This window comes from Eumetopias jubatus, unplaced genomic scaffold (genome assembly GCF_037043125.1).
Source record: "Eumetopias jubatus isolate StellerSeaLion01/CBP00866 unplaced genomic scaffold, mEumJub1_p1.0 scaffold_14, whole genome shotgun sequence".
NCBI lineage: Eukaryota > Metazoa > Chordata > Mammalia > Carnivora > Otariidae > Eumetopias > Eumetopias jubatus.
Window position 1 is genome coordinate 64,708,216 of NW_028274820.1, and position 24,606 is coordinate 64,732,821.

The 24,606-nt window shown below is 42.8% G+C and overlaps 1 protein-coding gene and 1 pseudogene across 1 annotated transcript in view; both read right to left on the reverse strand.

The window, feature by feature from the left end:
* Window positions 1-18,222, reverse strand: part of LOC114200209 (retinitis pigmentosa 9 protein-like) — a 28,549-nt gene extending 10,327 nt beyond the window's left edge. The window contains exons 1-7 of the mRNA XM_028092256.2: window positions 17,959-18,222; window positions 13,747-13,777; window positions 12,452-12,581; window positions 7,398-7,489; window positions 4,251-4,312; window positions 2,962-3,325; window positions 3-129 (exon numbers count right to left, since the gene is read on the reverse strand). Coding sequence (XP_027948057.1) covers window positions 3,130-3,325; window positions 4,251-4,312; window positions 7,398-7,489; window positions 12,452-12,581; window positions 13,747-13,777; window positions 17,959-18,110 — 663 coding nt within the window. The 5' untranslated portion in view covers window positions 18,111-18,222 and the 3' untranslated portion in view covers window positions 3-129; window positions 2,962-3,129. The remainder of the gene's footprint in view (window positions 1-2; window positions 130-2,961; window positions 3,326-4,250; window positions 4,313-7,397; window positions 7,490-12,451; window positions 12,582-13,746; window positions 13,778-17,958) is intronic.
* A 5,581-nt stretch (window positions 18,223-23,803) lies between these two features.
* Window positions 23,804-24,141, reverse strand: LOC114200225 (metallothionein-1 pseudogene; annotated as a pseudogene).
* Between the last annotated feature and the right edge of the window lie 465 nt (window positions 24,142-24,606).

The following is a 24,606-nucleotide window of genomic DNA, read 5'->3' on the forward strand; positions in this document are numbered from 1 at the left end:
ACGTGTGTGATTCTTAAGCATTTTCTTCCCCTCTCAAAATGGCCACATCACTGGTAACACCACCAATAGAGTTGGGTCATTCATGAATACTTCTGCCAGGTGTATTACTGTCTTGTAATCTCCAGGGACCTTTAAATATGGGGAAAAGGATGGTGAGTTGAGGATGGAATAAAGAGATGAAGGATTCTCCATAAACAGGAACTACCCTGATGATAGAGACAGTACCTTATTTATTTTTTTATAAATGGAAATGAGGCTTATAGTAGCTCCACTGATCAGTATGTCCCTTGATGGGTGTAGTATATGTTACTTACTTCCAGTGTACACTCATAGAAACAAGGGAGACAAAAGCTCCTTATACTCAGAATCTACAACCTATATGGTCAATTTGTGGAACCAGTGTTTTCCCAATAAATGGTACAGGTTAAATCTGTGACTAGGTGCCAAAATGTTTATATGTGGAAGAAGGCTCTTTAAGGGTATTTGTAAGAACAGGGCAGATGTGGAAAGGCTAGGGTTGCTTCCTATGAACAATATTTTGATACCTATGGATGGGTTCACTCAGTGTTGCTTCTGAGTTGCCCAGTGATGAGTTAACTGTATTTGTTTATTTTTATATTTTTTAACTGTATTTTTAACTTCCTGTGGTAACAAAGTTAACTCTCCAGATGGGTTAAGGAGATGGTACAAAGTGATAGCACTGTATGTTTTCGGATGAGATGCAAAAAATTAAGCAAAAGGTAATAGGGTTTCTAAAGCTGGTCTTATTATAAGGTTTGTGACTTATCTCCCTCCTAACCCCTACCTAAAAGATGGGGTAGATACTCTAGGAAAATATCTGTGATGCCTGTCCCCATCCATGGCTGGAGTATGGGACTCTCCTGTGTGTTTTAGTAACACCTGCATTTTCACTTTCGTAGCCCATGACATGACAGGAGAGTTATAACGTTTTCACCCTTGAGACCATGTATTCCTTAGGGCTATAGTAGCTCCATGGAATAGTTAGTATAGAGCCTAGCACATCATATGCCCTCAAAGATTTGTGAATGAATGGCATAGTGTCAATTTAGATGAACAGTTTTGGCCTTGTCACTGTTCCCACCATCATTCCAAGCCCAGAACATAACTGAAGTGGGAAGGCTGAGGTAGGAATGCATTAGCTGGAGTAACTGAACAATAAGGAAGACTTGAGTCCATATAATCCAACTTCCTTGCTTATCTGGGAACCAGGAAGCCATTCCACTACTCTTAACTCCCCACTAACAAGTCTGATTTATTCAAATTCCAACAATCTGATTCATTTACCTATAAATCCCCATGAGAAGATTAAAGAGTGTGGCTTTTCATTAATGTGTTGGTATGAGTTGAATCTGATCAATTTTTTTACACCTGTGAAATGAGTTTCAAGTGTTGTGGGTAGACTAACTCAAGGCACTTAAATGGACCACAACTGGGGCTTTCTGGCTACCGGGAAGATGTTGGACCCTAAAAGGTGGAGAAGATGGTAATGCCGGTATATGGAAGAGTAAGCACAAAAAGAGGACTGGTCTAATGAACACTGTGCCTGCTTTGTAATCCTTCCCAAAGTCTTACCTCTATTCTAGAGGCTAGATAAGAAGTCAAGCATAAGTTTGGAAATAAGTCCAAGATGAAGGGTACATCCCAACAACACCTTCCCTTTCATTTTCCCAAGCAGTTATTGTACCCCCTGGCACACTGAGTTCCTCAGGGTCAGACTCTGACATGAAGATTTCTGTGCAGGAAATTTAGTGGGGTGTGCTACAGGGAATAAAATCTCTCAAGGGGCAAAGAAAGCATGATTAAGCATAGGGAAAAAGTATGGATGTGATACAGTAACAACAAAGACCTTAGCCAAAATCCCACCAGGAGCTCCTGAGCTGCAATGATCCTGAAGAGTTGTCTCAACTGGGGTAAGAGGCCACACCTTACACCACTGCACCCTTTGAAAAGGTCAACTGTGTATTATAATCTAATCATGGGAGTAAAATCCATTATAGTTAACAGTTCTACAGATTTGGGCAAAAGTCTCAGAGGCTATTTTATAACTCTGCCTACCACAACCACAGTGACAGGTTGATAGATACCTTGGTAGGAGGAGGTCTGGTGACTTCTCTTCCTTTCCTAAATAGGACTGGAGAGTACTGAGTCTGAAAGGAGAGATTTTAGGATAAAGAACTTTGATCAGCTTTATAGGCTCAGCGGTCTGGGAGTTGGAGCAGAGGAGGAAGAGGTTAGTTTGAGGTTATTCTGGGTAAACTGGGCAAAAGGACTACAGGTCAAGTGATATGACAGACTGAAATAAAGGACCACGGAACCTAGGCCAGAAACAGTAGACAGAGAAACCTGGAGTGAGAGAGAAGAGACCAGAACTTGCAAGGGTTGCAGTGGATGGCAGGATTTTTCTTTCTTTTTTTTAAAGATTTTATTTATTTGAGAGAGAGAGAGCGAGTGAGAGAGCATGAGCAGGGGAGAGGGAGAGGGAGAAGCAGGCTCCCCACTAAGCAGGGAGCCTGATGAGGGACTTGATCCCAGAACCCTGAGATCATGAACTGAGCCAAAGGCAGACACTTAACCAACTGAGCCACCTAGGTGCCCCACAAGATTTCAATTAAAGCAGGAAGTGGAGGAAGGCTTCAGGAAGAGGTTTAACATTTGGAGAAGTGGTTCTCCAAGTCTGGCCCCCAGACCAACAGTGTCAGCATCATTTGGACAGTTGTCACAACTGCAAATACTCCAGTCCACTCCAGACCTAGTAAATCGAATTCTAAAATTCTAGGAGTTAAGACACAGGAATGTGTTTTAACAACCACCCCAGGTGATTTTCTTGCTCCATAAGTTTGAGAATCATCTGTATTATTCTTGCATATTGTCATTGAACAAAGCTTTCCTGCCTGAAATCAGCCGCTGTCCAGAGCTAGTGCCTGGGAAAGTACAACTCACCCTCCTGGGGTCACATCTTTGCTGGAAGGCAGGTGAGAATTCACACACGTGACACCAAATACCCTGCTCTCTAGGCGGCTCTCTCCTAGTCCTCCCCGATTCCACATCCTCTGGTCTTTGGCCACAGTGTCTGATTAGGGAGAAGAGAATGTTGAACAAGTCAAGTTGTCAGTCCGAGTCTGAACTCTCATTCGACTTGGAAGACGTATACTTTCGTTTCTTCTTCTTCTTTTCTTTCTTCCTCTTCTTATGCTTTTCTTTCTTCTTCTTTTTCTTGTGTTTCTCTTTACATTCCGAGGAACTGGAGCTGCTCCCATTCTCATCGGATGTAGAATCCTCCAGTAACTGTTTCAACTGCTGTATCCTAAACATAGAAGATTAACCAAAGAACCATATTTAACTAGAAAAAAAGGTAGATAAAAATGATATAAAAGCAGCAGTGCGGGCGCCTGGGTGGCTCAGTTGGTTAAGCGACTGCCTTCGGCTCAGGTCATGATCCTGGAGTCCCGGGATCGAGTCCCACATCGGGCTCCCTGCTCAGCGGGGAGTCTGCTTCTCCCTCTGACCCTCTTCCCTCTCGTGCTTTCTATCTCTCATTCTCTCTCTCAAATAAATAAATAAAATCTTTAAAAAAAAAAAAAAAAAGCAGCAGTGAGGGTAAAAAACATCATAACCACCTTACTGCAGACAGTACTTATTTTTATTTCTGCATGTTTTCCCTATTCTTGTCCACACCCATGCCTCTTTGACAGGACTGTACCCAGTGTACAAGCCATTCTGTATTCTTTTCACTGTCCTAAGTATTTCTGCACGTTTCTCCAGTCCTTACTACATAACTTCGAATAGATGCCGCCTCTCCTTCATCACCTCCCCAACCACCCACAACCACTCAAGTTCATACTAGGTAATCTACCTCCTTAACAATTAGAACTCCATGGAACCAGTTTGAGAAAAACAAACGCTCCTCTTTCTTCATCCTATCTTTATTCATGTCTAAGGATAATTTTTAAGAATAGCTCAGATCCATAAAGACACTGAAACTAAGTTACACTTGCCAACATCAACTATCAGTGGTGTGAGCAGGCAGGACCAAGTCCACTGCTAACTCAAGTGGAATGAGGCTGGCCTGCCACCCACTGGCCTTTCCTGTGATGAGTCCTGCCTTCCAAACAGTTCACAATTGAAGTACCATAGTTACCAAACCACTCATCTAATACTGGAACAGGTGTTTCCAACTTTATATAATTTCAGACTTTAGAAGGGTATTGTTATCACCTGGACCATCTCACCTTACATCCTTTTCATGTCTTTTATTCTCTCGTACGATGTCATACATGGGATCTTCATGTGCCTTGAGAATGAGAAAAGGTTAAGATTGTGTTAGGCTCCATGGACTATCAGTTAAATAAAAATTAAATGCATATTTCACTGAAACCAGTTTTTTTTCCTATTTGGTATAATTTCATATTTAACATGTTCTAATCCTTCCTAAGGGTTACCATCACTGCAAACCCATTGAGACTGTAACAAACGATTTTCTAATTAGAAAAATATAGATTATAATTTAAATATCCTTTGTAAGAACATAAACCATGGCAGAATCATGAAATACTATTCAAGGTAGAAATATTGAGGTAATTTTCTTTGTTCTATTTGGAAGGATGATCAAGAGACAGTATTAAGAAAAACAAGTGGGGGGGCACCTGGGTGGCTCAGTGGTTAAGTGTCTGCCTTTGGCTCAGGTCATGATCCCAGGGCCCTTGGATAGAGCCCCACATCAGACTCCCTGCTCAGCAGGAAGCCTGCTTCTCCCTCTCCCACTCCCCCTGCTTGTGTTCCCTCTCTCACTGCGTCTCTCTCTGTCAAATAAATGAATTAAAAAAATCTTTAAAAAAAAGAAAGAAGTAAAAAAAGAACAACTGGGGTACCTGGGGGGGCTCAGCTGGTTAAGTGTCCAACTCTAGATCTCAGCTCAGATCTTGATCTCAAGGTTGTGAGTTCAAACCCCGCAAAACAAAAAAAAACCTACTGGGGCACTTGGGTGGCTCAGTCAGTTGGGTGTCCAACTCTTGGTTTCCACTCAGGTCATGACCTCATGGGTTATGAGACTGAGCCCCACAATGGGCTCCGCACTCAGCAGGGAGTCTGCTTGAAGATTCTCTCCCTGTCCCTCCCCCAACTTGTGTGCACACGCACACACACTCTCTTTCTCTCTCTCTCTTGAAAATAAATAAATCTTTAAAAAAGCCCTATTGGGCGCCTGGGTGGCTCAGTTGTTAAGCGTCTGCCTTCGGCTCAGGTCATGATCCCAGGGTCCTGGGATCGAGCCCCACATCTGGCTCCTTGCTTAGTGGGAGTCTGTTTCTCCCTCTCCCACTCCCCCTGCTTGTGTTCTCTCTCTCGCTGTCTCTCCCTCTGTCAAATAAATAAATAAAATCTTTAAAAAATTAAAAAAATTAAAAAGCCCTATTACCTCCCTACCTGGGGATAATTACTATTAACATTTGATCTCTTTCTTTCAATCATTATTAGTTAATGAAAAACTATAATCCTCCTATATATACAACTCTATTGTTTTTCACTTATGTCTTCATGAACATTTTCCCATGACATTAGGTCTTTTTTTTTAAGATTTTATTTATTTATTTGAGAGGGAGCAAGAGAGAGCATGAGTGGGGTGAAGGGCGGAGAGAGTAGCAGACTCCCCACTGAGTAGGGAGCCCAATGTACGACTTGATACCAGGACTCCAGGATCATGACCTGAGCCCAAGGCAGACGCTTAACCAACTGAGCCAACCAGGCACCTCACATAATGTCTTCTAAAACATAATTCCTGGGGTACCTGGCTGGCTCAGTCAGTACAGCATGAGACTCTTGATCTCAGGGTTGTGAGTTTAAGCCCCTGGTTGGGTGTAGAGATTACTTAAACATAAAATCTCAAAAAATATAAATAATAATTTCTAATGACTAAATAATTTGCATGCTACAGAAATTGATGTTCATATGTTGGACTATTGTTTCCGATTTTTCTTTAGTTTCCATTGTTTCTGGATATAAGAGTTATCCTTATATATACATATCCTTATTCATAAATACTTGTGTATATATTGATGTTCTCTTATATCCTTAAATTCCTTAAGTGGGATTTCTGAGCCAAAAAAAAAAAATGAATATCTTCAAAGTTTTTGAGATTTATCACCAAACTATATTTTATATAATATCTGTAAAAACTGACATTCCACCTAGAAGTGGAATGAGTGATCAAAAATATTAATTCAGATTATTAAAATAAAGCCACAATGGGGCACCTGCATGGCTCAGTCGTTAAGCATCTGCCTTCGGCTCAGGTCATGATCCCAGAGTCCTGGGATTGAGCCCTGCATCGGGCTCCCTGCTCTGCAGGGAGCCTGCTTCTCCCTCTCCCACTCCCCCTGCTTGTGTTCCCTCTCTCACTGTGTCTCTCTCTGTCAAAAAATAAATTAAAAATTTTAAAAAAATACAAAATAAAATAAAGCCACAGTGGTTTAAATGAAAAAGATTTTATTTATTTATTTGAGAGACAGGGAGCATGAGCAGGGGGGGAGGCAGAAGGAGAGGGAGAAGCAGACTCCCCACTGAGCAGGGAGCTGGATGTGGGGCTCAATGCCAGGACCCTGGGATCACGACCTGAGTCAAAGGCATACGCTTAATGGATTGAAACACCCAGGCACCCCACAATGTTTTAAATGTCTTAAAAATTTTAGTGAATGTTGGCCCCAGTTTGATATATGCTGATGACTTCAGTACATCTAGACAGTGGCATATATCACTTGGCAGAAGTTACTGAGTGGTAAATTAACACCTTTAGGAGAAGACTCTATTAAAATAAAGTGAGGGAATGATATATCTATTTTACTGTCAACTGAAGACCATATATAATTTATATACACACCTCTAGCTTATAATTTAAGACTGTCTTTAAAGACTGGGAAACTGCGGTGCCTAGGTGGTGCTCCGCGGGAAGCCTGCTTCTCCCTCTCACGCTCCCCACTGCTTGTGTTCCCTCTCTTGCTGTCTCTGTCAAACAAATAAATAAAATCTTTAAAAAATAAATAAATAAATAAAAATAAAGACTGGGAAACTAAACCCTAATTTTAGTAATGAAACATGATTTTTTATATAAGTTAAAACAAGTGATTGAATAAATAAAGTCTGCTTTAGAAAAAGAATCATTATTCTCAAGGTATAAACAAAAAACACTTTAATAAAAAGTTAGTTTTTTGTTAACTGTCACACAAATGTAATTTAAGAAGAGATGTAGTCAACACCAGATACTCTGGCCAAAAAGCTTCTGGGAATGTATTTTATGTGAACTTCCAGTTCACGGATTACTGCCTGTTTCATTAATATTCATTATTTCTGAAAAATGTAAATTGGCAAGGTGGGGTTCTACTTACTACTCTGAACTGTTCTAACTTTTGGTTGCCTTTGATAAAAAAAGGGCATTCTTTGTCGCCTGTTCGGTGACCATACCGTTTACAACGCCAACCTAAAAACAAAGAAAAAAGGAAATATCTCTGTAAGATAACAATTTCATTTAATGAAGATGAAGAATCAGTATATCATACTAAAGTTTTTCTTCATTAAACTCCAATTCTAAAAGCAAATGCAATGAGTGGATAAACCATGTAAGATCCTAGAAAATAAAGGGAAACTAACTGCTTCCCCAAGCAATAGGTATTAAGCAATCCAATGTAAAAGTCCTATAAAGAGTGAAATTGTTTTTAGGCTGTAGCTTATTGTATTTTTCAGAGGAGGACTCTTCTATTCATCAAGGGACTGTGATTCTCATTTACAATTTTAGACACGAGCAAATAGCTTCTTTCTCTGATTGAGGCAACTACTGCAAAAAATCCCTCACCTTTAATTAAAACAAATCACAAATTATCTTAAAATGTTAATTCCATTAGCACTCTAATATAGCCTCACCTGCTCAATAGGGAACTGTCCTTTGTAAAAAGGTTTATTATTAGAAGCAGACGGCCCTGATGAGGAACTGGAAGGAGACATAACAGGAAAATGCATACACACCTTCCAGGGCAAAAGAGGGAAACATGCACCTTCATGGAATTTCAGTGAGTACAGACTTGGCATTAGATGCTGACATGGGAAAAATGAAGTGGTGAACAAAGCAGGAATGGGTGAGACCCTCATTACTTCTCTCACCTGCTTTCGTCCTCTCAGAACCATTTGGATTTGAGGCAAATGAGGAAGTCAAATGAGTGGTGAGCTAAGTGAGACCCTGTGTTTGAACATTAAGGAACTCCAACCAAGAAAGTCAGGAAGCAGGAAGAGTGGGTAAGATCAGCCAGGGTTGCCCCATGCTGGCAGCTACTCAAAGTATGAAGTGAAAGAGAAGGGATGCTTTCCTTTTTAATTTTGAGGGTTGGATGCAGGAAACCATTGAAAAAGAATGAAGTTTGGAGATACTTTATTGACTGCCTCTGAGCTGTCCCTGTCTTGAACTCCCCAAACATTTTAAAGTTCAGGAAAGGAGGATTATACTCCTTCAAACCAAAGTTCTTTGTGTTCAAAATTCTGTTACCGTTAAAGGAAAGGTGATTCTTGCTATTCAAAATGTGGTCATGGGCAAGCAAAATCAGCAACACATGGGAGATTGTTAGAAATGCATAGTGTTAGACCCATTGCAGAAATACTGAAACATACCAAAATTTTAAAAGATTAATTGGTGATTTATAAACATATTAAAGTTTGGAACCACTGTTCTAGATAACACTATAATCAATAAAACCAATGAAAGGATGTATATGTGTCTTTTATCCCATTTGGGATAAGTCAAAATTTTGTGGGGCCTGAGTTTAAATTATGGAGGTGGGGGGCTCTTTAGGAAAAAAAATATCTTGCCTTGGCAAATTTCACAAAATCATACGACCATTATCAACACATCATTGTTTCCCCTGCAGGCCCTTGAAAATCACAAGTAAAACTGGCTCTGGTCCCAACCCAGACACTTATTTTCTAAATCAATGCAAATAACTATAAAACAGTAATCGAAATGGGGGCACGTGGGTGGCACAGTCTGTTAAGCATCCAAACCCTGGTTTTGGCTCAGGTCATGAACTCATCGGTCATGAGATCAATCCCCAGGTAGGGCTCCAGGCTCAGCACACAGTCTGCTTCAAGAGTGTCTCCCTCTGCCTCTTCCCCAACTCAAGCATGCTCACTCCCTCTCTCTAAAACAAATAAATGAATATTTTTTAAAAAATGGTAATTGAAATATAAGTAACCACCTCATAAAACAGAGCAGTGGTCTTCAAACTTAAAAAAAAAAAGAAAAGCTGTAGACTTCTGAGTAAGATGACAGACTACTAAACACATTTACTTGCTTTCATTCCCTTCCGGACATCCCATAAAAATGACAGTGAAGAGGATTCTTTTCAAAAGGAATAAGCCAGAAAGCTCTTCAAGAATGGCCAAGTGACAACCTTCATAAAAGCACTGAAAATAGTCATAAACTTGCCCAAATCAACTTATTTGAAACTCTTGAAATTAACCAAAGGTTTGCCACAATCTGAGGAGCATTAATTCAAGAAAAGCTAGTGACGCTTGATAAGAACAGCAGGATTCCTGGCATTTTAACCAGACCTACTCCCAGCCCTCTCTCCTGATTTCCATTATAATCTTAAAAACCAACAGCCTTGCAACCATGACAGCTATGAAAAGCAACAGTCCTGCGACCTCAATAGGGTAAGACCAGGTTTTGAGCCCCCCAAAAAACCCTAATCTCAGAGGATAGAGCCACACTGACAGGGTGTTGTTTCTGTGTAACCAGTCATAGTTTACTTTACAGGAAAAGCCCAATCCCTCAGGATATTTGTTGAAAACAATCACCTGCAACTGTTTTAACATCACAGTTGCCAATGACTGTGATATCATTGGATAAACAGGAGCCCAACTAAAAATGTAAAAGATCCAGGGAATGAGATGTCCATAGAGGGCTTTCAAAAATGCTGACACAATCCTGGGAACCTAGAAGGCTGTGCACATGTGCCAACATTTGTTACATTCTGTTTTTTTGATAGTAGCCATCTTAATGGGTCTGAGGTGGTATTTCACTGTAGATTTGATTTGTATTTCCCTAATGATTACTGACACTGAGAATCATTTCATGGGCTTACTGGATATCTATATAACTTCTTTAGAGAAATGTCTATTCAATAAGTCCTTTACCAAATTTTAATCAGGTTGTTTGTTTCTTCATTGTTTTTAGGAGTTCTCTATATATTCTAGATAGAATCCCTTATCAGATATGATTTACAAATATTTTCTCCCATTCTGAAAGCTGCCTTTTTACTCATGTTTCTTATTCAAAAAATTTTGAAATTTTCATGAAGTCAAATTTGTCAATTTTTTTGTTGCCTGTACCGTTGGTGTTTGATCCAAGAAATCACTGCCAAATCCAATTCTGTACAGCTTTGCCATATATTTTCTTCTAAGAGATTTCATAGTTTTAGGTCTTAACATTTAACATTTGATCCACTTAGAGTTAAATTTTGTATATGGTATTAGATAAAGGTCCAACTTCATTCTTTTGCATGGGGATATCTGTTTTTTTTTTTTTAAAGACTGTCCTTTCCCCATTTAATGGTCTTGGCTCCACCATAACAAGATATTATAACAACAAAGAAGATGACTCAACATACAGGAAACAGGAGATTCAACATAGGACAGAAACTAAGGGAAACTGTAGAATGGTTGTGTCTCAGTTCAGGGCCCCCCTAACAAAATATAGACTGGGTCACTTACACAACAGGAATTTATTTTCTCACAGTGCTGGACACTGGAAATCTACAATCTGGGTGCCAACAGTGTTGTTTTCTGATGATTACTCTCCTGGCTGACAGACAGCTGTGTCCTCTCACAGTGTGTCCTCACACAGTGGAGAGAGAGCAAGCTCTCTGGTCTCTTCTTAAAAGGAACTAATCACATCATCAGAGCCACCCTCATTACTTCATCTAATCCTAATCACAACCCAAAGACCCCATCTCCAAATATCATCCCATTAGATATTAGGGCTTCAACATATGAATTTGTTGAGGGACACAAACATTCAATTCAAAACACAAAGTGAAGGGAGATCCCTGGATGATAAGCATGGGAGCAACCATTTTCAGAGGATGAAATTAATAGAATGCCTCAAGCATTTGAAGGTCTTGGGGCACGTGGGTGGCTCAGTCGGTTAAGCATCTGCCTGCAGCTCGGGTTGTGATCCCGGGGTCCTGGGATCCAGCCCCACATCTGGCTCCTTGCTCAGCGGGGAGACTGCTTCTCCCTCTCCCTCTGCAACTCCCCCTGCTTGTACTCTCTCTCTTTCTCTTTCTCTCTCTCTGTTAAATAAATAAAATATTTAATTTAAAAAAACGCATTTGAAGGTCTTAAGAGTCAATCTTTGAACAATTTGAGGTTGAGTAAGAAAGCAGTACATGGAAACCAAAAACAATAACAACGGAACAAAACACACACACACACAAATACCAAAAACAAGACAACCATTAATCAGGGGAAAGGAGGGAACTCTTCAGGATGCATGAAAGGAAAAGTAATCAGTTTACTATATGACTCAGCTCTGGATATAATCATAATAAAATAAACATTAAAGACTTATCTAACCAAAATTATGAAAAAAACATTTTGGGGAAGATGTGATATAGTAAAGGTACATGTGTGTGGTAGGACCAGGAGAGAGCTAAATTCTCCTCTTCCATTGTACAGTGTCAACAAACAACACCTAAACCTGAAAAATCAATACAATATATGATCTTAGACATATGAATATAAATATCAAAATAACGAAGTAAAAGAGCTGTAAGTGGAAATGGAGAAAAAATGACTGGAACTATTTTAATTATGTGTATGAAGAATCTCTGTACAAACAGAAGCAGTATTTGAAGCAGTACCCTTTCTTCAAATACTATCTTATGCTAGATGGAAAGTGTTGCGGCCGGGGTGGGGTGGGGGTGTGCATGCACAGCACACCTGTTCTGGACCCACCCTCTGGGCTCACAGCTCCTCCCAAGTTACATGGATGAAACCTTAGCATCACTGATGAGGGGCGAATGATGCAAGACCCAAAGGGACCTGCCCTCCAACACATTCCTTGTCCCTCATGGCATTTCTACAACAGAATATCCTTTTTGTTACTGGAATATTACTGAAGAGTGAACTCCAAAGGTAGCTATGGTCCCTGTGAATGACCCCAGCCTTTGGAGTCAGAAGCCCTGGAGTCAATGCTCCTCTCTACCTCTTACCTCGGACCACTCACTAACATATGCAGGTCAGCTTCCTTAACTATGAAACAGAGATTGTGCCTTGACTTAACAGGGCTGCGGTGAGAACAAATTAAAAAAAAAGGAAGTAAACGCGCTTTGTAAATTGTGGTATATAACTTGCGTGTATGGAGGAGGGTTACTTGCAACTCTCCCGTGCTCACACTGCATAACTTTGACTTCTTTCCCCAGTGGCATCCAGAGTCCTTTCGTTGGTGCGTGAGCCAGAAATTCCCTGGCATGTTCGTTGCCTGGTACATCTGGTATACAGTCTTCTGGCTTAGTCTCATCTTCCTAAAAAAGGAAACAACGTGTCCACAACATGGCAAAAAAGCACCGGCATTCTCTCCCACCTGCTTCAGGACACAGCCCTGCCTGCCTTTCTCACGGGCTGGACACGCCATGTCCTCCTAAGTTACCCTCTCAAGTACTAGAAAGAAAGACAAATTATACCTGACAGAAAAACCAGAAATAAATGTACCAGAAGAACCATATCATGAAAATGACACAGCTACTCTTAGAGAAATATTACTAGTATTGTTCACTTAGGAATGATTTGTGAGCTCCAAATCCTGATTCTAGATCACAAAAATTAGATTCAGATCACAAACTTTTCTGCTACCTTAAAAGCCTTGTGGAATGAAGCAAAGTATAGAATTAAACAAGATTTCCTGAAATAAAAATAACATGTTAAATTAAAAAAGATTATTATCCCTCGGAGGCCACTGTCATGTTTTACAATCTCGCACCTGCTGTATTTATGAAGTGTGCTTTCACCACCAAATAACTTCATTACACAATTAAGGTATTGTTGTTATTATTTTTTTTACCTTCTGATTGTTTTCAGCTCCCATGCATATTACATTTATAATGAAAGAAGGTTTTGTAATCTTTTCTTTTCATTGAATGTGAGCAAGCAGAAAGCTGTCCTGACCTCCACTGAGCCCTCTAAGTCTCCCTCCCACAGATACTGGACTCTAGGGCCAGGTGCTGTTGCGGAGCAGGGGTGGGGGGTTGGGGGGCGGGGGTGGTTAGGGGGGTGTCCTGCACCAGGGGCTGGACTAGAGGGCCTTCCAGTCTCCTCAGAGACTACTGTTCTCTGAGCTGATGATACTCAGGAAAGCAGCAGCAAGTCAGAGAAGGAGCACAGCTGTGAGAAGATGGCAGCCACAGCAAGAGAGAGAGGGCGGGAGAAGGGGACCGATGGCTGATGAACATGTGGGGCTACCACCGTCTCTTAGGGAACAGACACACGGCTGATTACATTTCTACAAAGGCACAGGCTGGACACAGAAAGCCCAAAGTGTATGAACTGACTGGCATCTGCAGGGAGAAGCAGGGTTACCATAAAAGGGCGTCCAAAACCTTATGCAACAGGTTTTTATAACAAGTAACTGAGTCTGAGCACTGAGTCAAATATGTCTAAGAGAATGACCAAAGGCACAAATTTCACACTGACCTTGATAAGCCCAGGAGGAGGTTTTTCATAACTAGAAAGGAAAAGAAAAAACATCATCGATCATGTTAACAGGAACGTAACACATTTTAGTGAGCACTGCAGACCAAAATAAAAAGGATATTTTTAGTAAAACCTCAAAACTGCATTATGTCTAAAGCAGTTAATAAAATATGCCCAGCAGAGGTCCCATATAAATAAACTGATGCTACTCCACATCCTGTGGAGATCTAGAACTGAAATTCACTGAGGTAATTACTAGGTGTCTGAGCAAAGTGATTTTATTGTTGAAGAAGAGAAAGCAAGAGATTGCAGGGGAAATGTGAAGGAAGAAGACCTTTGAGCTAATCATGATTCCCAAAGTGTCACAGTTGTCAGGTTATTTACCTAGCATAACTTCCACTTACTCAACACTGAAGAGGCACATGGTGGGGGAAAATTGAGAAATCTTTTCTAACTTGGTTGGGGGCAGCACAGGGGGGGCAGGAGCAAAGCTGGAGGGAAAGGCCTGTTGCAGGGGAAGGAAGTGGAGGTGATCTGTCCTAGAGGCTTCCTCTCCTGTTTCTCTGCAGCTCCTGGTTCAAATCCTGCCCACCCACCCTGCCTGCAGAGTGAGCCACCTGCTCCTCAGCTCTCTGACAGCCCTCTGTGCCTGTCTGACCTCACTGGACCTGGGGTCCGGGACCACTGCACGGTGCCCCGATGACAGGCAGCATGCAGTAAGAATGCTGCCTGAACAAGCAGAGGGATGATGTGTAGGAATGTACTTTCCCTTTGAGCTCTCAGACCCCCCCAAGGGGACATATACATCATGCTTATGCTCCCAATTCATTTTCACTTCCCATTACTCTGCCGGAACTGCCCCAAAAGGCTTCTGGATTCCAAATCTGGATAATTAGTACCAAATGCTCATGTTCACTTTCCAGTACTGACCCGCTTCTAGCTATAACATACACCACATGGGTGTTTATTTGGCTTTTAACTGTAAATGCCTATGGGACCATAAAGGAAAATAAGAATGTAAAAAAGAAACATGATAACCAGACATCCTGGGTCCATTCAACACCCCACAAAGAACATTTTACTGAGGACATCTGGGCATAGCAGTTGGCTTAAAATTGTGAAGACGCCAGAAACTTGGAAATGTGAGAGCTTCAACATTGCTGCACCCAGATGGTGAAGCAAGGGTGAGTAATTAGGTGTCCTACAATGAAAATGTATTACTTTTATCAACAGATAAACATTACTAAATCTTTAAAAAGTGAGTTATATATTGATATGGGACAATCTCCATAACAGTTTAGCCAAAAAAAGGGTGGGGTTAGGGAATAGGGAGCAAAACTGTATTTGGTAAGCTTCTACTTGTGTGTATGGGAAGGAGACTATATATGGCCACATACACACACACCTTTTAGGTACTTCTAAAGGACAGTAAAGAAACTACTCACATGCTTGCCTCTAGGGATAGGAACTAAGGATCATAAATGGGAGAGAGCTTTGTTTTTCATTCTATTCACATCTACATGCATTAGCTTGCAAAATGCTTTTTAATTGCAAAAGAAAAATGAAATCAATGGTAACTACATTACAGCTCTGTCAGTATAAACCCAGGTTAATACATCTCTGAAAGAAAAACCAAAGATAACTTGGGACCAAGAAAGAAAAATGGAGCCAAAAAGTACGCTATTAGGAGTTCATATCTGCTATAGAGTTATATATGCTGGATTTCTGTTTCAACAATCAATGCTATTTCTGTAATAGTTTCAGGAATATAACCTCCAATCTAGCCCTGATTAAGTTGATTATTTTCCTCCCAGAAAAAAGGAGCAGGTACAATAGGCAAAACTAAATTTGATATTCAGGTAATATTAAACATTCCACATAAAAACTTATTCCTTGCAGAAGTAATCAATTATTGTGCCGGGCATGTTGCTAGGTACTAGAAGGGAGAACTAAGGGCATAAGGATATAACTAGTTAAATCCAAAACACATATAAAATGAAAACTGCTCTTAGGACACCTGTGGCTCAGTCGGTTAAGCATCTGCCTTCAACCCTGGTCATGATCCCAGGGTCCTGGGATTGAGTCCCACATCGGGCTCCCTGCTCAGTGGGGAGTCTACTCTCCTTCTGCCTGCCGCTCCCCTGCTTGTGCTCGTTCTCTTTCTCTGTCTCTGACAAATAAATAAAATCTAAAAAAAAAAAGAAAGAAAGAAAACTGTTCTCAGAAGTGACAAGTGACAATAAGTCTTTATAACTGTCCTGATAAAAGGAGATGTTCTATCTTCTTTCAGTAGATAGAATTCTAGCAGGAGTATTTTCAGTTCTAAATCAGGGTTAATGTGAATCCTGCAGATGGGAAGCAAGGCAGAGTAGAAACCTCATGGGCTTTGGATGTAAAAACCTTTGGTTTGAATTATGATTCATTCTCACTGTGTACTTTGGGCAATTTACTTAACCCCCCCCCCCCCAGTGCCTCAATTTCTCCATGGATGAATATGTCACACCACACACTTCACAATGCTGGCTTCTGTTCCTTGTTGAAGACAAATCCATGCTCTCAAGAACCTTATGAGGCACCTCAAGACTGGAGCACTAGCATCACAGAGGCCAAGATCTGGAGCAACAGAGGTGGAAGAAAACAACTTGGTGGTAGTAACTGACAAATGCCAGGAGTCTAATCTAGAGCTTTTCTGAGCAGACAGAAGAGGATCTGCCCCACGAAGATTGCATAGTAAACACCTAGGCATGAAGAGACTTAGCTTCTCAGGTGTGGTACAGCAATTTTTTTCAAAGCAAACGCTTAAAATATTTTCTAACACAAAGTGGTGGCGTAACCTAGAACAACGGAAATCTGCACAAACTGGGGAAATGATACAGTTCATCTGCAGCCATTCATTTAAAATACTGATGCTATGGCTTATGCACAGAGACCAAGAGGAGTTTGGTAGTACAGTCTATGAATCCAATAATCCAGTAATACATCCTCTGAGCCACAGGAGTTGTACAAAAACAACATATGGCCAAATAGAAATCCAAATTCCTGAAAAATATGTAATTGTTATTGCCAAGATGAAAAGGAGTGTGATGGAACTACACATTGTGAAATCTATTATTAGCAATGGCATTCCCTAAAAAAGTCCATTTACAACTATTTTCAAAAGGAAGGTAGTTGATGGCTCAAGGGTCACACTGAAAGAAGCAGGCCAGCCTCCAACAGTGCAATGCATTTTGTGTCAAAGCTCCCAGGTTAATTATAAAGAATCTGAATCCTTTGAGGACGTTTCCTTACGTGATCATCTTAGCTTAGGTAATGCAAGTGCCTGAAATAGAAACGAAGTATGTATTGAAGAACTCCGTGAGCACCAAACTTACAAGTTTGCCTTCTAAAGCTAATTACAGAAAGACAGAATCACAGAAAAGAACTGGAAGGTCCACCTCCCACCTGATGTTGCAATCTCCTTTACAACCCGCCCTCCTCCCGCGGGTTCTGGGCTCTCTCCCCGAACCCGCTGGAGCTGGGGGCGCACGGTGCCCCTTTAAGTCAGGCCATGCTGACCAGCAACCACAGGAGACTCTGGTCCTAAGTCTTTTTGTTGAGCCGGAACTGGCCTCTTTGTAGCCCCCACCCTTCATGCTGGTAAACCACCACCACCACCACCACCACCACCACCACCACCACCCCCAAGCCTAAAGAGAACAAGTCTCCACTCTCTTCCACCTTTGGGATCTTTAGGGACAAGTCCCTCACCCCATTCTCCAGCCCTCTCCTCGCCACCGCACTAACGGTAGAGGACGGCGTGTTCTCTTCCCTTCCTAGCAGCGAATGAAGAGATCGGGGGTTTTATCCGGCTCCCGGGGGGCCCTGTCAACCGACAACCCTGAAAGGGCAGGACGGCGGCGCTCACTGCACCTGCCGCGTGTTCAGTCCCCAAGTCCCCACCGAGCGCCTACTAAGTGCCACACGGTCCTCATTGCTAAGCAGAGCCCCGGCCGCACGCCGACCTCGGGCGGGGAAATAAAGCCCGAGCTTCCCTGCCGGCCCAGGCCGCTCGGCGCGCCGGAGCAACGGCCCTTCCCTCCCCGCGGAGGCGCGACTGGAAGTCCGGGTGCCAGCGCCGCACGGGTCCCCGGGGACCCAGCCTCCCCCGCCCCCGCGGCGCCGGCCCACCCGGACCCCGCGCCTGGCGGAGGAGCGGGAGCGGCGCGGACTCACAAGGACTCCAGGTGCTTGAGCTGCTGCAGCTGCTGCGCGTCGTGCCGCCGCCGCTTCTGCTCCCGGCGCCGCTGCAGCTCCTGCTCGGCCGGCTCCCGCGGCCGCCGCACGCCCCCGGCCCCCGCGTCGTCGCGTCCGGGCCGGGAAGACATCGCGGCCCGCGCGGCTGAGGCGGCCCCCGCGGCGTGCCTGAGGCGGCTGAGGCGGCGGGAAGACGGCACTTCCTCCGCGCCGCGGCCGGTCGGCCCCGCAGCGCCCCCTCCCGCCGCCCGCCCGGGCCAGGCCCGGCCCGCTGTCCCCGCCGAGGCCTCCTGGTCCCCGCCTCCCGCCAGGCCTCCCCGCCGCCTCCCGCGTCGTGGCCCCAAGTCCGCGCTGGCAGCGCGGTGGCCCCGCCGCCAGGCCGGCCGGGATCGGAGCGCGCCCCCTGGCGGCGGCCGCAAGCGGGACGGGGGTGGGGTGGGGTGGGGGAGGGGGAGGCCGGCGGAACAGCCGGGGAGCCCCCCACCCCCGCGTGCCCCTCCCCTGGGAGGCTCGGGGACCCGTGCGCGGCGGATTCGTGGCCCCGATGGCTAGACGCGGGCTGCTGCTACTTGGTGCTGGGATTCACCCAGCTTTGAAGAAAGCAAGACACCCCAGAGAAATTCTCTGATTTTCCAGAGCGTCGTTAAAACGTAGTCAGCCTGCCGTGAATCTAGACAAGGTTTGGGCGCTAGACTGAAAGCTATAGACACTGAGCGCTTTTTATGTGCTCGTCATTGAGCTAAGCCTGTAAGGAAAGTTGATTTAATTAAAAACTTAGTAAGTGCTGTTATTACCCGTATGTATTACCCTTATTTTATATATAAGAAGGAGGCGGAGAGAGTCAAATAACATGCCCAAGGATGCAGAAGTAGAAGTCGTGGAGCCAGGCCGCGAATTGTTAAAGTGCTTAACTAGGTTGCATTTTGTAACTGTATCTGGTATGTGAAGTTATGATCACTGTTTTATCTTTAACATAATGGAAGAAACCACAAACAAAGTAAAAGTAACAGCACAGGGACTATTCCCCTCAAATGTGGCATTCAATATGGTTAATACTTAAAATATATGACGAGATCCTTCATATTTATTAGGGAAAATCCAAATGAAGGAATGCACAAGGTCTGTGAACAGAAACACAGTATTACACTGATATGTCCCAGAGCTTGGAAATCAGGTTTCCCTCTGAGAGAGAACTGTTGCATGAACCAATCCAGTTGTTGATGTAGTTACTTGGCCAATAAGTAGCCTGTAAATATCTTGCAAGGTGTTTTCATCTAGGAGAATATAGTCTAAGGAAGATATGATTGAGAAACAAAGAAAGTGTAACTTAATTGTGTTACAGAAGGAAGATGGTCTATAGAATCTAAAAAAGAACCAAAGAAAAATATCGGATGGTGTTTGTCCAGCATTGTCCGCTGAAGACACAAATTATATAAACACACGAGTGTTCTGATTACTAGAGAAATATGCACCATTTGGAATAAGGCATCAATTTGACCAACCTTAGCCCCAGCTTTTCTTTTTTAATTGAAGTGTAGTTGACATACAATATTATATTAGTTTCAGGTATACAACATAATGATTCAACACTTACATACATCAAGAAATGTTTATCTAGATATGTGTAGTTATCATCTGTCACCATGCAAAGTCATGACAATATGATTGACTGTTTTCCCTGTGCTGCACTTCTCTTCCCTGTGACTTATTTATTTTATAGCTGGACGTTTGTGCCTCTTAATCCCCTTCATCTATCTCACCCACCCCCCCACCCCTCCCCTCTAGCAACCACCAATTTTTTTCTCTATGAAACTGTTTCTATTTGTTTTTTGTGTTCTAGATTCCACATGTTAGTGAAATCATGTTGTCTTTTTCTGTCTGACTTATTTCACTTAGCATAATACCTTCTATGCCCATTCATGTTGTCAAAAATGGCAAGATATCATTCCTTTTTATGGCTGAGTAATATTATATATATTTATACATATACCATATATGTGTGTGTGTATATATATATATACACACACATATACCATATCTTTATCTATTCATCTATGGGTGGACACTGGTTGTTTCCATATCTTGGTTGTTGTAAATAATGCTGCAAAATTCGGCCCCATCTGAAAGGAAATACCTTTCAAGACTAGCCAAGCTTCTGTGCTCTGATTCCATTCTCACTGAGTACCATCCTGACAATGTGTTATACCAGATCCTAATATGAGGAGAATGGTATTTTTGTCAGATCTGAGTATTGGGGTGAGTGGAAAGTTAGGTCTCCTACTGTAAATTAGTAACTTGACATTGTAATTTGTAATCTAATCTCTTATGACTTTAGTTATTGTGGCAAATGGTATTATCCAAGTTGCCTGCAATAATCTCTCTCATCTCACTTGTTTTCTACAAATGACCTTGATACTCCTCCCATGGAGAGGTGGAGTCTATGCTCCTTTCCTTGAATCTAGACCAACCTTAGTGATTTGATTGTAACCAGTAGAAAGTAGTGGAAGTGATGCCTCATCATTTTTTAAAATTTTTTAAAATTTTATTTTAATTTTTTTAAAGATTTCATTTATTTGACAGAGAGACACAGTGAGAGAGGGAACACAAGCAGGGGGAGTGGGATAGGGAGAAGCAGGCTTCCTGCGGAGCAGGGAGCCCGATGTGGGGCTCAATCCCAGGACCCTGGGACCAGGACCTGAGCCGAGGGCAAACGCCCAACGACTGAACCACCCAGGTGCCCCGATGCCTCATCATTTTTATTATTTATTTATTTATTTATTTTTAAAGATTTTATTTATTTATTTGACAGAGAGAGAGATAGTGAGAGCAGGAACACAAGCAGGGGGAGTGAGAGGGAGAAGCAGGCTTCCCGCCGAACAGGAAGCCTGATGTGGGGCTCGATCCCAGGACGCTGGGATCATGACCTGAGCCGAAGGCAGACGCTTAACGACTGAGCCACCCAGGCGCCCGCCTCATCATTTTTAAAATTAGGCAGAAAAGATCATATAGCTTCCACTTGGTTCTCTTGAAATATTTCCTCCTAAAGCCTTCAGGAATGTAAACTGTTCCATTGCTCTGAAGCCACCATGCTGTGAGGAAGCCGAAATTAACTCACGAGGAGAGAGCACATGAAGAGACCTTGAGATTGAATAAATAGAGGGATGCCTGGCCAGACCCCAGTACCTAACCACCCCAAACCCTAGTCAGACGACTCCACAGTGCATACCAGAGTAAATCTAAGTGTCTTGTAACAACCAAGCTGAACCAGAATTGTTCCTCCCCTCCTCAAGAGGCTTTGTTGCTGGCCGAGCTATGCCCTTAAAGTAAAAGAAAAGAAGGAAGAAGAAAGAAGAAGGAAAAGATAAAAGGAAAAAACACCAGATGTTCTCCAACCATAACCAGTGACCTTATAGCAAGCCAGCAAATAATCTGAAAACCTTAGGATATACTTCTATGCAGAAACCAACTGAGTTGGGTTTCTCTCACTTGCAACTGAAAGAATCTTGACAGCAGCTCTTTCTACCCCAGGGGTCCTGTCCCTGTACTATAATAAAAACACCTTTTGCACAAAACAAACCAACAAAAAACAGAAAGAAAGAATCTTGACCGATGCAAATATTTGCCTAACACAATGATTTGGTCTCTCCCTGCAAGGTGGTCCTGGGGGAGATGGATGCAAGAAGATCCAGCAATGGATAATTCCACTTCAGCAAGTACTAGCCAAGACTTTTTGAAAAACAACAGACCAAAATCCAAATCAAGCTGTTTTAAGAAAATAATAAATAAATAAAGGAATTTATTGGTTCACATAAGTGAAATGTCATAGGATAGAAATTCAGGAATGGCTGGGTGTGGGTGCTGAAATGTTATCATTAACAACTTCTCTTGGGGCACCTTGGTGGCTCAGTCGATTAAGCATCTGCCTTCAGCTCAGGTCCTGATCTCAGGGTCCTGGGATGGAGCCCGCCTCAGGCACCCTGCTCAGTGGAGAGTCTGTTTCTCCCTCTGCCCCTCCCCACTGCTTGTGTGCTTCCCCCCATCTCTCTCAAATAAATAAATAACATCTTAAAAACAACAACAATTTCTTTCTCTTTACTTCATCTTCTTTTGTATCACTTCATTCTCATGTTTCTCTCATTGTGGGAGCAAAGATGGCCACCAATTTAGTAGCCCCAGCTGCAAGAAACCTCTTTCTCAGTTCCAGTAAGGCATCCATGTATTATACTCATTAGCTTGGTAAGGATTATGTAGCTGTCATGGAAAAAATCACTGTGGTCAAGGAAGTGCAGTACTCTGACGGGCCAAACCAGTATCATACACCCACCTTAATTCGCAGGGGTGGGATTAACAGTGTGGGAGGGGTAGTTCCTCAGAGTGAAATCAAGGTCCTGTTAACAGAGAGAGAGAGACAGAGACAGAGCTGGTCGGGGAAAGGGATTCTGGGCAGGGAAAAATAGCAGATGTCCAGTTTAGTAGTCTGATAGACTCTCCTGGTACCACCTCCTAGTTTGTATTCTAGGCATCTCTCCTTGATGATTAGCATGTTAGAGTTTATAAAGCAGTGAAAATCTTCTGCTACTTATATCCACCTTTCTATGCGAGTCTGGGTTCTTTGTGGATTTTGACACCAGACTGAGAAATTTCCTGGTCACCAACCCAGTGTGAAAGGCAAAGTGTTGTGTTCACTTCACAGAGGCATGATGGACCCGCATCCACCCCAAACTGGTTCACTGTCAAGACTGATGATGCCACATATGCACCAAGAAGGTAGGAAGAAGTTTATTATTCACATATTGAGACTTTCTAGAAGAGCAGTTCAGACACCTAAGCTAGTCCAAAAACGACTTCAGCAAAACAAAGGTGAGTGGCCCTGAGTTTTATTGTGTTTAGGGGGTGGAACTGGGTGAGTGTTCCCACACCCAGGCCAAGATTTTGTGTAGCTTGAACTTCTCCCCTGGTGCCACATGGACTTTCCTATCAGCTTGCCCAAATGTGGGATGGAAGGGAAAAGTGGAGGTGAGACTTGAAAATTATCAGTGGTCAGCCTCAAAACTGGAGTCAGATGCTTTATGACACAGGGCCATCTCTCAGATTCAGTCCAGTTTTCTGGTTGTGATCGACTCAATGTAGTAACATCTCACCCATTAACCAAGGAAACAAATAGGAATTCTTTCCCTGCTGATTATCATTGTAAAACACTATTCTTACCAATCCCCCTTTATTCATGCCTGTAGCATCTGGAGGGGTGTGCGGGTATAGCTCGTTTCCAGAAAGAGAGTGAAGTGACTATTACCCAACCATGAATACACAGGGAGTCAGCCTTTACTTTGTACCAAGGCAACTAGCCCAGGTGAGAGATGCTTTTATTTGTACTCCCTCCTTGCTGTATCCCCTGCCTCAGTCTCTTATACCCCTCTACCCCATCCTAAGATACCAGATTCATTCTCAAGGCCAGCCATAGGGCATTGGTGTTGGCCAGGTTGTAGAGGGGTGGCTGCAGTTGGTCCTGGCTCTGTTTTACTGGGTAGATTTTAAGCCTTTCAGAATGGAACAATTTAAAAGAGACTAGACTTGCTTATATTGGCCACCTTTCACAGCACAGCTTTGATGCCATTATTTTGCTCACGAAGTATATTATTTTACATACCTATTTATTTTTTTGCCAGGAAAAAATCAACACGAGTTTTTGTCATTCAAATATTTCATAGAAAAAAAAAGAATGTAGTGATAGGTTCAGGGTAGCATAAAAAAAAAAAAAAAAAAACACCCCAGCAGGTTTGTACACTTTGCTCTATTTCCATCAGGGAGCAGGCTCTCCCCGACACTAGGCATAGCTGCTGCACCTGTTGGATGCCCCTTTGCAGGTGCAGCCCTGGGCACACTTGGCCCAGTCCACGGGCAGCAAGTGCAGTAGCTCTTCTTAGAGGAGGAGCATTTGCACTCTTTGTATTTCCAGGAGCTGGCGCAGGTGCACGATGCACTGGTGGAGCAGAAGCAACTGGGGTGTATTTTGGTGTCCAACATAAGTGGTGAAGAGAGGCACTTGGGCTGGCTGGAGATGTGGTGGTCCACAAGGTATATTTCACTAGCTTTTATCTTACCGGTGACTTTTTCTTGGCTAGGAAGATGGAGGAAGGAAAAAGTTGAGTAAAAGGGAAACATTTTATCACATTCTATCATATATTAAAGAAACACGGCTAGCTTGGAGGGTAGTATGCAAACCTGCTTTTTTTTTAAGATTTCTTTTTTTTGAGAGAGAGAGAATGGTAGAGAGAGAGCATGAGAGGGAGGAAGGTCAGAAGGAGAAGCAGACTCCCCGCTCAGCAGGGAGCCCGACGCGGGACTCGATCCTGGGACTCGATCCTGGGACTCCAGGATCATGACCTGAGCCGAAGGCAGTTGCTTAACCAACTGAGCCACCCAGGCTCCCACCTGCTTTTTTTTTTTTTTTAACCAAAAACCAGATTTCAAAGAATTCTCATAGTAAAGTAAGCAGGAAGCCCCCACGGGTACAAGTTCGCAATTCTCTGCAGCACAGTGGAAACATGTGAGAGACCCTGTATTATTTCTAAGAATTTTTTTTAAGATTTTATTTATTTATTTGACAGAGAGAGACATAGCGAGAGA